The sequence below is a fragment of the Stegodyphus dumicola genome, chromosome 7 (genome assembly GCF_044657685.1).
Source record: "Stegodyphus dumicola isolate Sdum_Otavi_A_Nest chromosome 7, ASM4465768v1".
Classification (NCBI taxonomy): domain Eukaryota; kingdom Metazoa; phylum Arthropoda; class Arachnida; order Araneae; family Eresidae; genus Stegodyphus; species Stegodyphus dumicola.
Genome location: NC_140774.1, coordinates 90,306,716 through 90,320,653, shown reverse-complemented (window position 1 = coordinate 90,320,653; position 13,938 = coordinate 90,306,716). Strand labels below are relative to the sequence as shown.

Genomic DNA, 13,938 nt, shown 5'->3' with positions numbered 1-13,938 from the left:
ATTAATCTTAGAAGATAATATAATCAATATTTCTTTAGTAAATAATTTATTATTAACTTACTTTGCAGCTATAGCGCAAGTAGTAGAATAACTCGATTTAAGATTATATGTATATATATATAGATATACAATGATTGTTAGAAAAAATGAAATAATAATAAATATATACAATGTTTAATTTTCAGTGTCATTGTTTTACTAGTAATTTATTTGCTTCATTTCTTTCTTTAATATTAATTTTTTATTGTTTATAAAATTTATAAAACCCTAGTTTTAGCACAAATCTGAGATGTATTTAGTCATTTTATGCGTATTTATGATATGTAACAACTAAAGCTGTGGACTTTTTACCACTGTTGTGATCAGAGAGAATTTTCTTGGCTTTATGTTACGTTATTATTTATTTGAATTTATGTTACGTTATTAATGTTATTTTCCTGATTGTGAAACTTCTTGAGTTTAAATTATCCTAAAATTGAAATCCTAAATTAATTAAAGTTTTGGAATTAATTAAACTTTAACTATTGAAGTCTTAAAAATATTATTTTGTGTTTACATTTAAAAGGAAACCATGAAACACAAACAGAAAAAAGTAAATAATTAAAATTTTTATCTCTTTCTTATATTGTGACCCTAGCCATACAACTGACTTTAAAAATTAAACTGCTAGAGCAAGTTCCTTAACCATGTAACATCGGATTTTTAGCTCTGAATAAGTTTAAATGAAGCTTGTTCTGAAACATAGTTCTGCCTTTTCTCTAAAAAAATATTTTTACTTCAAAAATAAAGCATATACATCATATATATATATACATATTATATGTACTGTCTTTCTATAGAGAGAGAGAGTATGTATATAGCATAAAATCTATTAAGGGTGTTCCAAATGAAAAGGTACGAAACGACACTATGGATATACTGAACTCTTTAATGACAAGTAATCGCCAGAGGCCTGTGCGCAACTATCCTACTGTTTCACGAGCCGAAGGATTCCCTTTTTCCAGAACTCTTGTATCTGTGGCAGGAGTCAGTCATCCATTGTGTCCTTCAGTTCGTCGTCCGAGTTGAAGCGCTTCCCTCTGAGATGACACTTCTTGCCAAGTCGTTCCCCTTCTCCATTAGTTCGGTTCTGATTAGAGTGTTTGCTTGCCCTTGTCTCGGGCAATCACTAAACACTCTAGGCATTCACGAAAACTGGCACTCCACTTTATCACTGATTTGTCGGAAGCTCAGTCTTCCCCGTATACGGCCACCATCCGGCGATGAATATCGGCTCATTTAACCCCTTTCACAGTCAGAAATCTGATAACACCTCGCTGCTCCTCAATCGTCGAATTTTTCAAAGTGAACTAACTCTATGATGTCCTTGCAAGCATAGCCGCATTTAATTGAACGGAACACACAACTGCCTACTTCTCTCCTGCGTCATGTGCGGGGGCCTAGCTCATGCGCACAACCACGCCGGACACTACATTGGCGTCCTTAGATATCTCACTGCGTTATACCGAAGTGTCATATTCAAATTTCAACCGGTTTATTTGTTACGAAGTTTTGTACCTTTTCATTTGAATACTCCTTATTATATTACAGTTTTTTCTGATTCTAATCTATGTTTTCTTTCTCTTTCTTTTATAGGGACTTAAGATACAACAAAATTAAAGAAGTAACCCGAAATAATTTTAAAAACTTGAAGAATCTTAATACTCTGTAAGTATAGTCTGATTTATTCAATTTTATATTTCAGGTGATATCGATATTTAAGATTTTAACATACAGTAAAAAAAATTAGAAGATTAAATATCAACCTATCGACCTGATTTTAAATAATCTTACTATTTAAATTTATCAAGTTTACCTAAAAAAAATTTTAAGAGTTATATCGTGTTTTAACGAGTTTCCCGCCACCGCAAATATGGTATGCGCAAACAGTTCGCGTTGACGGCATTTGAAAGAAAGAGACTAAATTTAGAACACTGCGTTGTGAAATTTGTAAAACCAATATCGTTGTCATTAAGAACAAGGTGTCCCAAATGGAACTATCACGCTCCCAGATTAGAACTATCATCTATTTCCAGTTCTGTTGCGAAACGTCAGCTACAGAATGTCATCAAATCACGTGTACAGCTTTAGATAGTAATGCTGTATCATATGACACTGTGAAACTATGGCACGAGAGTTCAAAAACAAGAACTGTGTCATTCAAGAAGCGCAGCTCTCTGGCCAGCCTACAGATGTGGATGAGGCCCGCCTGCGAGAACTTAAGGAAGAAGATCAGTATGCAACTACTCGAGAGCTTGTTAAGGAGTTAGAAGTTAGTGTCATGTTCATTAGTCACGTTTATGCATCGTATAAACTTTACAAATTCTATCTCTGGGCTGCCGCATAAGTTAACTCAAGCAGATAAGGACAGCCGTGTTCGGACCGGCACTAATCTACTCCAATATCAACGCAAGAACAAAATTCTGGACCAAAACGTCACTTGTGACGAAAAGTGGATTTGCGTCAACAACACAGGCCGAAACGGAGGTTAATCTGCGCGCAATTTACCCGTTGGTGGCGTCGCAAAGCTCAATTTGATAAACAAAAAGGTCATGTTTCGTATCTGGTGGGATTGCCGTGGTAATTATCGACAAGGAGTATCTAGAAAAAGGTAAAACTCACGACAGTAAGATGTACAGTGAGATGCTAGTCCGTGTTGACGCTGCGCTATCAAGGAAAAACGAATTGAGTTCCGGGGCAAAAAGGTAATGTTCCATCAAAATAATGCAGGACCACATGTGTCTGCATTCACCAGCTGAACTCTGTACGGGCTCGAATGGAATCTTTTTCCACATAACAATATAGCCCCAACATCGCTCCTTCGAACTTCTACATTTTTTTCACACCTGCAGCTACATCTTGCTGGTGCTATCTTCCATTTCTGCACAGGACGTCTGAAATGAGGTTGCTCTGTTTATGAACTCGCGGCCACCAAGTGTCTGAGCCGAAGTCTTTGAAAAACTACCAAAGCGTTGGTAGAAAATCATAAATTTAGGTGCTGATACTAGTCGCGTTAAAGGTACTGCTTTCACGTTTTTCCCTAACTTTATTAAGAACATTTTGTGGAGGAAAACTTTGGTTACAACCAGATATAGTTAGAAAAAGGTTCCTATTCCTTGTGACAAAGATGAAATGTGCTTAGCGTGTAAACATACACACATCCTGTTAAAGCAGGATTGTTTACAGTGGGAAAACTTAATCACATTTTATCTGAAACGTCTACGCTGGAAAATGATAATGGATAGACAGCATTGCATCAGCTAAACAAATCTCAAATTATCGGCCCAAGATCGACTGATGAAGTTTAGCCACATGTAGGGCGCTGAACGTCACACGTCCTGCTCATTAACATAAATCATGTCTTTCGGGCATGTATTGCAGTCCTGAACAAAGATTTCTGAAAAGGGAGACGTCGAAAAGTTCGAAAAGGTGGGGCACATGAGTATCAGATGTTTTTAGACATTCCAAAAGTAAAATTAAATTAAAATTGAAATAAAACCGAACTGGAACACTTAGTGAAGTTTATTATAGTATTTGGAAATCGAAGTTAAGTCCTGCAGACCTTACTAGACAAGTTGGTGAATTATCGCTCCGTCTTAAAAATTCGCAAATACAGGAGAAGGTTTTAAATAATATTTTTATTTATTCTGAGCTGAATATAAGGCACAGCTTGTATGATAGATAAACCACCACTCGTGGCTATTCAAATTAAGAAATAACAGAAAATTTAATTTAAACGCTGATAACGTAATATAAGACTACACATTCAATAAAGTAAGCTATGAGCTGGATCAGTTATTTTACTGGCACATAAGCTAAAAGTATCGGCCAGTGAATGCAGAAGCCGGAATATTAACTTTTAAATAAAGTTGGCTAGGAATGCTTACAGAACAATGCAATTGTCAGAAACTCTCTCTCCCTAAGATTCGAAACCTCCTGGCTTAAGTATTCTCAATGCTAATTTGCATTCTCGTGAGAAATGCGGAAGAAAGAAGTTATAACAAAAATCAAAATAGTGATAACTAGTTAATTAACATAAGATACGTTACAAGTTAAACGTAAGTAAATCCTAAAATTATGACGACGCATGCCACAGCCAGAGTAATGTTTGCAGTAGTTGCACTTACGACGAAAGCACAAAAATACACTAAATACAGAACAAATAAAACAAACAGCACCATGAAATATTTAAATACAAAAAATGAGCTAAAACTAAAACCTCCATCAATGAGATTAAATATTTACAACTGACTAGATGATAAAGCAATGGTGTATGACTATAGCGGCCCCAAGACAGAAACTTAATCAAAATGATTAAACTGTCATCTACTGAATTTTTACTTACATATATCATATGATTTTTAAAGAAGTTTTCTTTTTTTCTGAAATATTTTACTTTCAGTATCTTTTCTAAGCAATGTATCATGTTATTAGGAACTTTCTATTTGCTTTTTGTTCGAGAATTAACAACTTTTATTTCCATTCAGCAACTCAATTAAAGTTTAGCTACTAATTTCAAGCTTTGCGATAAATTATTTCTTTCGTACCAGACAGATCGAAATTTATCCTTAAACTGTCCCTTACAATCAATAAATTTAGCTCGTTTTGATGAGATTATTGAAGCTCTATGAATTTTCTTTGAACTGATGTCTGATATTTGTAATAGGTATTAATGGATTATTGTCCCGTTTTTATAATGCCGGAAATTCAACAGACGATTACTAAGTTTCATTTTTAGAAGTTTGCACTTCTACCTGTAATTTCTGTGCTATTCAAATTCGCGGTTGTGATAATGTAAAGAAATTTAAAGAAAAACGAAAACGCGTATAGAATATCTAACTTGTAAGTAGACTTCACATGAACACAAAGATTTCTTTCTTAAATATACCAGTCTAGGAATATGAAAAGAGGTTATTGTTCGGGAATTTTCGAACTCTAAGAAAGGAAAAGGAGCATATTGTATCATGAAATAAGAGCTATCTGTCCTTATACATACATTATTTTCTTGTGATTTGTTTTAACCAGTAAAAATCATTAAAGAAAAGTTGAAATTTTGGACAGATGATTTTTTTTTTTTTTTTTTTTTTTTTTTTTTTAGATATAAAAAAGAATTCTGCATCGTAAATAACGTTATTGCATATAAACTAAATGCGTAAAAGGACTTAAAAACTACACATTTTACAATTTTTGCCTAATTTCGAATAAACATGCATTATCATTGCTGTAAAGTTTAGTAAACTCTTGTAAACTTTATCAGCAGTATTTCATAGCATAATCTTTGTTCTGCATTGTACCTGTTTAAAGAAATTAAGAAATAAAAAAATCATTTAAATTGTTGTTTTTAAATATTATATCTGAAAACAAACTGCTGAGATGGGTTAAAGATCATGCATTTGAAAAATATATTCAGTATTAAATAGTGTTGGATATGGATTTATTAAATTATTACAAAGCAAACTAGAACTATTTAAAGGGAGGTATGTCTTTGTTGAGGAATTTTTAAAGCAATTATTCCCGACCTATTTCACCCCATGCACCCCCTTTACTGTTGCTAGAAGAATAACCCCCTTGTTTATAAAATTTTAAAAATACATATATATTTATTTAGATTTATATGCCTTTTAATATGCTTCGTAAATTGTACAACAAAAAGTATAGAAAATGTTGATAAATATCAAAACATGAATAAAAGTAGTTTTTTTTTTTTATTTTCACAAACTAAAATGTTTAACAGCTAAATAAAAGGCTGCCCAAATTCTTCCCTGAAACTATGAAACTTTTCCCTTGTTGAGAACCCCTGTTTTAAAGGAAACTGTTGCATATTCATGTTACATATGCACAAAATCTATGAAAAAATCTAATTCGTCAGGATTTGAATCCGAATTTAACTACCAATGTTTAACGGTGTTAATTTGGTCGCTGCTAGGGTAAATACTTTCGAATATGTCTCGTAAAACATAAGAGTAACAATGCTCTTTTTGCACATTTTTATAATATAATTTCAGTAAACAAAATATAAAACCACTCAAGTTAAACTTTAAAAAAAACCGCTTTTAAACATGTATAAAAATAACAGTATAATTCTACTAAGAGGATCGGTTAAGCTTTTCCTTTATCGTTCTGCTCAAAACGTTTATTCTGAATGTCTTCAGAGCAGCTGAAAAATATAAATTGAAGAACTGATGAGGAATATCTCTTTCTACTTTACATGCATTAGAAAGGTTAGTTATTTATTTAAGCAAACCCACCTCATATATTCTTTAGCCGAAAGCTAAAATCTCTGAATACTGGTAGTTCAGTGCGAGTTCAGATCCTGGCGAACGGAATGGCTGTATGGGTGTTTTCGCGGTTTTCCTGATATGAAAAGTGAATATGAGCCAATTTCCGTTAAAAAGTTCTCCTAGATGGCATCCTTTCCCTTAAGCTCTGATGTGATTAGCCAGAGTTTAAATAATTCAATCATTTCAAAGGTGACAATTTCTTTTGCTTTTATTTCATAACTGCACACTCATACAAATCTTAAAATATTTTAGCAGTTAAATTATTCTTTCTCCAATGTCAGTATATTCACGATTTGCCTCAGCCAATCATGAAACTACTCAGTTATTGAAACAGATCCATACTTATCTATAGATCTCTAACATCAATTCTAGTATTTATTGTTCCTTTGCAATGCAGTCATAGTCATACTCATCAAGAAGCAAACATATGTTCTTAATGGGTATTAGTCATAAAATTCCTAGGACTACTTCTGGATACTAGGCATCATAATTTTAACTGTCTCAGGCGAAAGAAAATTATGAATAAGTACCTCATATTAATTCAGTATCTCATCTTGCATTCTTTCTATTCAATTTTCTTAATTGGATTTATTCAATTTTCTTAAGATGCCATACTGATAAAAATTTAGTTGCACACGGGGACGTAACAAATAGATATTCGCTGAAAATTACTGAAGGAAATCTGAACTATTATTATTTGCATTCAACTCTTCAAAATCTTTATTGCCAGAGTAAATTTTGATAAAAATTCTAACATAGATTGATCTATTAAGAAAGCATATGTCTAAGATCTTTAAAATAAGAGTTAATTCCAACCATTTGGCTCCTCTTCAGCATTCACCGTTTATTCATGAACTTGAGTTTCATTCCAAATTTACGATATTATATCTGAAAGAGTTCCTCGGCATCCTTAATAATATGGTGTTGTGCACATGAACTTTAATAAGGATGTTAATGAGATTCAAATAAATATCAAATTTACTACTATGCAAAATTATTTAGCTTTGCTTACATGTAAAATATGATTTTAATTTTAGATAAGGACGTAAAATTTCTTTTTATTTGAAACACATCTAGCAGATTTTCATATTGATCCCAGATAATGCGAGAAACATACATATATTTATGCAGATTCTTCGTTATTTAATTTCTTTAAATATAATTCAGGGCCTTAATATTTGGTGGCAACAATTTGAAAAGTGAACCGACATTTCAACGCAAAATGCTAAAACGAAATTTATAGTCCTTTGGACTAAAAATTTACAAAATGTAAGACGCCTCAAAATTTGACGTTATATGTTGCCCAATGGTTCAAAAATATACAGTTTTGAACTTGATCTGAATTAAAAAATACGATTTCCATGGCACTTCAGTATTGCGGAGGCATCACAGCCTACCATTGGCGGAGATTTTTTAAATAAATTTAGAATTTGGATGGATTTTAAAAATCGACATTTGATCGATAGCCTTACCACTTAAATTCTAAAGAGTACAGCGTATTTGGACCTTCTTTGTGGCGAACTATCATTTGTTACCATGTCCCCTTATAGTAAAATTTTAAACAATTCACAAATTATTTAATCCCACTATAAGTGTAACATCAGTTACTCATAATGTACAACACCGCATTGTTGAAATTAAAGGGCCTCCTATCTGTTCGAAGGTTAGACGGTTATGACCTGTAAAATTATTAGCTTTAAAAAAAGAATTCAAGGCTTTTATCGAACATAGAATCATTCGGCCTTCTAAAAGCCCTTATGCTAGTCCTATACATTTATGTCAAAAAACAAAATGGTGGTTGGAGAATTGGTAGTGATTTCAGGAAACTGAGTTTCATTCCTTTGCGTGATCGTTAGCATTTACCACACATACATGAATGTGTTGTAAATCTCAATGTTTAACAGAAATCTCAATATTTAACAAAAAAAAAAAAAAAAAAAAAAAAAAAAAAAAAAAAAAAAAAAAAGATTTTTAGTTAAAAAAAAAAAAAAAAAATGTCAAGGCTTATCACCAAATTCCAATACAACAATCTAATCTAGAAAAGACAGCAGTAATCATTCCCATTGGATTTTATGGGTACAGAAACATGACATTTAGGTTAAGAACTGCAGCTCAAACATTTCAAAGACTTATTGATACAGTTTTACGAGGTTTAGATTATTGTTATGCTTGCCTGAATGCAATTCATAGCATTAGAAAATGAAACAACACACAAAGATGATTTTGAAAAGGCGTTTGAACGATTCAAGAACTGTGTACTAAAGCTAATTTAGCTAAATGCGTTTCTGAACAAGAAAAAATCCGATTTCTAAGTTTTCTAGTTTCACCGGTGGGTATATCCCCATTACCAGAAAAGATAAATGCTCTAACCGTATAAGAAGGACAAGTCAGAAATTACATGAGATGATAAAACCAAATATGCATTCAACCCCTGCAAGCAATTATTAGATAATGCTGTTTATTATTTTGGCGCAACTTGTTCAAAATGCGAAACTTTCGTTAGTTACCGATGCTTCAGAAACAGCTATTGGAGCCCTACTACAACAACATGTTGGTGATAAGGTTGAACCCTAAAGATTTTATTCCAGGAAATTAACATCTTGTTAAGTGCAACACTTATGACAGAGAGCTTTTGGAGATATTCAGCAATTAATTTTTTTGGCATATGGTTGAAGGTCAAGATTTCGTGGTATTAACCAATCACAAAACTTTATGCCCTGTAACAAAAACATGATAGAACAGCACTTCTTCAAATTCATCATTGAGAATTTCAGAAATTAAATCACATCGAGCATTATGACGATATGGCTTGTGCTTAGAAACATGATACCAAGTTGTAAACCCTTCTCAAATTTGATACTGGTCTTCTTTTAAAGCAATTAAATTTCCTTTTAACAAATGTTCCAATTTATTTTGATATGTCTAAAAAATGATGCGACCATACGTACCTAAGATGTTCATATGTCAGGTATTTGAAATGTTGCAAAATCTTTCTTATCCAGATGTGAAAGCAACTAAAACCTAATAAAAATTCGATTTGTACGGAAATAACTCAATAGTGATGTAATGAAATGGTGCAAAAGTTATTTAATGTACCAAAAAATCTGAAATCCAGAGTCGCAAAGTCCTTTTGGTACCTTTACGTCACCTGACGTTAAGTTCACCCATATACATAAAGATATAGTTGGTCCACTTCCATCATCAAAAGACTACAGATACGTTTTAACTTGCATAACTAGATTCACTAGGCGACCAGAAGCTTTTCCTATAACTAACCAAACTGTTTAAACTATAGCTGAGACTTTTTACTCAATCAATTGCTAGATTTGGAGTACTTGATATCGCAACTGTTGATTGTGGTACAAACTACGAAAGTGAATTGTTTAGATCACTCACAAAATTCCTACGGACTCAGAAAACTAGAACTACCACCTTTCATCCAATTTGTAACTGCATTGTAGAAAGTATACATCGACAACTAAAAGTATCCATTAAACGTCATGCAACAGTTAGATGAAGTGTTACCATCAGTTTTGCTTGGAATAAGGTCATGCATTAAAGAAGCTATCAAATAACAACCTGCTGAAATGGTCTATGGAACATACTTAAAACTTCCAGGATAATTTCTCCGAAATTTTTTTTCTAATGTGGTTTCTGCAAAAGTCCTGTGCAAAAGCTGGCAGTTTTCGTCAACAGATGTGACTTCTTCGACCAGCACTCTTCGAGCAACGTGTTCATTTATCATGTTATCCTTAGACAAGATACTGTGCGAAAACCTTTAGAGCAACCGTACCAAAGACCATCCAGAGTATCAGCTAGGACAAAGCATTTTTTCATAGTCATTATTAAATGGCCATAAATCTGCAGTATCTGTAGATCGCTTTAAACTTGCATACATTCTAACAGACCACTGCGAGGAAATATATAAATATCAAACGGTCTGAAACAGAATCTACGATTAAAAATACACTGCCAATTGTCACAAAATTTGGCAGACATGTAAAAATTGTACAGCCATGCCAAGTTTCTTAGATTGTCCTTTGGACTAGAATAGGACTAGTTTGAACGATTAAACTTTGCGAAGCTTGCCATAGTAACGATAAGCTTATAACAACAAACTGTCTTGTATTTGACTTTCAAAGATTGCATCGTCATAATGTTTCCTTTTTGTACATAGTAGATATTTTGAGCTATTAACTAAATGAATGTATTTCTAAATACTGATCGAGGCATAACTTAAAGAACTTATCTCATATTCCGAAGGCTCAATTCAAACTGTGCACTGACCTGGGAAGCCAAATCTCATAGCTGACCATCTTTCACGTTTTCCAACACCAATTCAATGGTTACTGCAAGCTATTATCAGAAATTTGTACGAAACAGAAGCGAGATTACTTAAAAAAGAAAACTTTAGTAAAAAGACAATGTCGGTCAAACGCAGTTACACTATAGATAACAATACCCTTGTGCAAATAAAGGACAATAGATCGAAGTCTGTGGTAGGGATTTCAAAGGCAATGCGAACTTTGATCACTCGTCATGATGATATCGGACATACGGAAGAAAAGAAAAGAAAAAAAAAAAAACTATTCGCAATTTACAGAAATGCTATCGGTGGCCAAATATGTGAAAGGACTGTTAAGTCCGAAGTTATCGCAAATGTCAAACAGTCAATCACCGAACTGCTAATGCCTACGGCTTATTGCAGCAATTGCCGATTCCAGTAACATCTCGGGATATTATATCCACTGATCATATCATCTACTTTCCACAAATTAAAGCTGGAAACGCACACATTTTTGTCCAGATTGACCACGCCACATGCTGTGTGGTACGCCTTCTGCATCCCTCGCCGCACATGGTAGTGACTGACGCAACATCATTCTTCTATATGGGCCATCGAATATATTTATATTTATCAGGTAGACTAACTACATTCTCTGCACGTCACACCCAGCAGTTTATGCAAAAGTACGGAGTCACACAGTCTAAGACACCACCTTACTCGCCAGAGTTTAACAGCATCGTACAACGGGCCAATGGTATCTTTGCATCAACTTGAAAAAAAGTGATAGACAAAAATTCAGATAACTTGAATACATTACTGCCAAACGTATTACTGGTCATTAATACCATTAGACAGAACTCCACCAGGAGATTCCCATTTTATTTGCTACATGGATATAAGCCATCCTTTCTCCGCGAACGTCACATTGGGTGCTTCTGGCACGCGAAGATAAACTTGAACTTTTATCTTTGTCCAGGGCCGAAGCCTCAAATTATGTGTATGAAACACATATGGCGAAAAAACGTAAGATTTCCAAAACAGATCTCATTCGTTCAAGATAGAAGACCTCGTATTACACGACTGCCGAAACAAAGAGATCAAAAACTCTCTCCGAAATTCAGAGGTCCATTTTTTATTGTTCTTTCAATCAGAGCCGTGTGCTACGAGACAAAATCTACAATATCAAAGGACAAGTTTTTGAAAGTTCTCACGTTCAACATCTTCGTCCTTACTTCAAGCGAAAGATGCCAATCAACGAAGGATTGGATTAGATTATTCAATTATGGCAAAGCTCACGAGGGCTATCTGCCTAAAGGGAGGGATGCCTTCGTGGAGGACTATCTAAGGAAAACTGGCTCGTATACACGTTACACATGGGGAAAACCACGAAACCACCCATGCAGCCAGCCCCTTTGCGGGATTCGAACCTCGGATCGAACTACCAGTGTTCAGCGTCTTTACCGCTCGGCCGCTGGTGGGCACCAATCAACGAAGATGACAGCTAGAAGGAAGAATCGTCAAATTAAAATTTATTCTGGCTGTCTAAATTTCATTTTGAGCGGGGCCTAATATAAGGCTCACTTTTGTGTTTTATACCGTGAGAAACCCTCCGAAAAAAATATTTATTTGCATATGTGTATCAAAAATATTTTGTAACTCGTTTGTTATCAGAAAAATTTTAAAATGTTATCGGTACGTACAGTCTTCGTTTTCAATTTAATAAATGAATTCCAATCAATTTATTATCTAAGTTCCATTATTATTTCAAACTTTCAAATCCCTTGTATACAATATGAGAGGGAGGAGGTGGTGTTAAGGCGCGCTGGAAAGGGGCGACCGGAAACGCCATTTCGGTGTGTAGGTTGCTTGTCACTTTCAGTGTTTAGGTTGTGCCTTTTGCGTTGACAAAAGACCTTTGAGTATTTTTATAAAATGTTATTTTCAGATAGTGTCATAAACAGTTGGAGATCAATGAAAGAAATCAAGAGCTTTAGGAAATGTTTTATAATTAGAGCTTAGAATGATAGCTTCCCATTAAAACTTACCAAATTATACGTACCCTAGACTTGTTTATAGCCATTAGAGCCTTTCTTCATATGCCCTCTCTGTGTTAAAACACCAAAACACAGATATACAGCACGACATGTGTTTGCAAATGCTAAAAAATGAGTAACAGTTTAAAAGTTAATGGCAAATTATCTATCAATCAGTTGATAACGTATTTGAAGTGACTTTTTTTAACACTATTCAGAGTACGATTTGTTTATCTATGACAGTTAAGTGATTATTTAAGTTCTCTTTATATAAACGATCTTTTTATATAATTGCCTTTCCCCCCTTATTTTTAGAAACACTGTAAACTGATGATTGACGTTTTATTTTCAGTTTGCTCAATAATAATCACATCATAAGGATTCAAGATGATGCTTTCAACGGGTTGCATGAACTTCGTTATCTGTAAGTATAGTTATGTATTTGATTTCTTAAAATCTAGCTCACATTTGAGAACAAGTGCAATATGTTAATTATTTTTAGTTTGTATTTTATTTTTAAAGTAAATTATTACTAACTTTTTGGGGGGAAGAATTTTAAACAAGTAAATTTTTAAAGTAATTAATTGAGTCTGCGATAGGACATATAAATTTTTGTTAATTATTTGAATTCTCATAACTTTAATGAATATATGCATTGAAACGTCTGCAAAAGCAAAACGTAAAAAAAGAATGAAATTTAGAAATATGATTAAAAATTATTGAGGGTACTGCTTTTTTTTTTTTTTTTTTTCCTCCGGTGGGCACTACCATTGACCACTCCTAAGGCCGACAATGGGTGAATCTGAAAGGGTTCAGATTTTAATGGTCGCCCAAATGCGTTTTTTTTTTTTAAATTTAACATGGCTTATCTGTAGAGATTATCAATAAAGATGGCCGAGGTGTAATAGCGAATATTTTATAGGATGCTAGATGAATATGCGTGTAGACTAACATGGGAACTTCTTATCTTTTGGGTCTTTGAAAAGTGTAAAAATATATAATATTATTCTATAAAAATATCTAATTTTTTTAATTACATGTATCATGAATTAAATGCATTTTTATTTAAATCAACCGTATTAGAAGCTCAAAATAATAATAATATGTATTCTTAGAACTGCATCTATTGCTTTTACATAGCTCAATCTTTTAGCCAATAATAGGCAGATTAAATCTGAAAGATAAATATCTTACATTTTGCCGAATGACAACAAACTCGAATGAAAAAGTTAAAGAAAGCAAAATCGAATTTCGAGATCCATAACGCTTTTGATGTAAAACATTGACTCTATAATGC

At 33.4% G+C, this 13,938-nt stretch overlaps 1 protein-coding gene across 1 annotated transcript in view; it reads left to right on the top strand.

The window, feature by feature from the left end:
* Positions 1-13,938, top strand: part of Pxn (Peroxidasin) — a 274,735-nt gene that overhangs the window by 147,685 nt on the left and 113,112 nt on the right. Inside the window, exons 2-3 of the mRNA XM_035360161.2 lie at positions 1,636-1,707; positions 12,994-13,065. Of these exons, the coding sequence (XP_035216052.2) occupies positions 1,636-1,707; positions 12,994-13,065 (144 nt within the window). The remainder of the gene's footprint in view (positions 1-1,635; positions 1,708-12,993; positions 13,066-13,938) is intronic.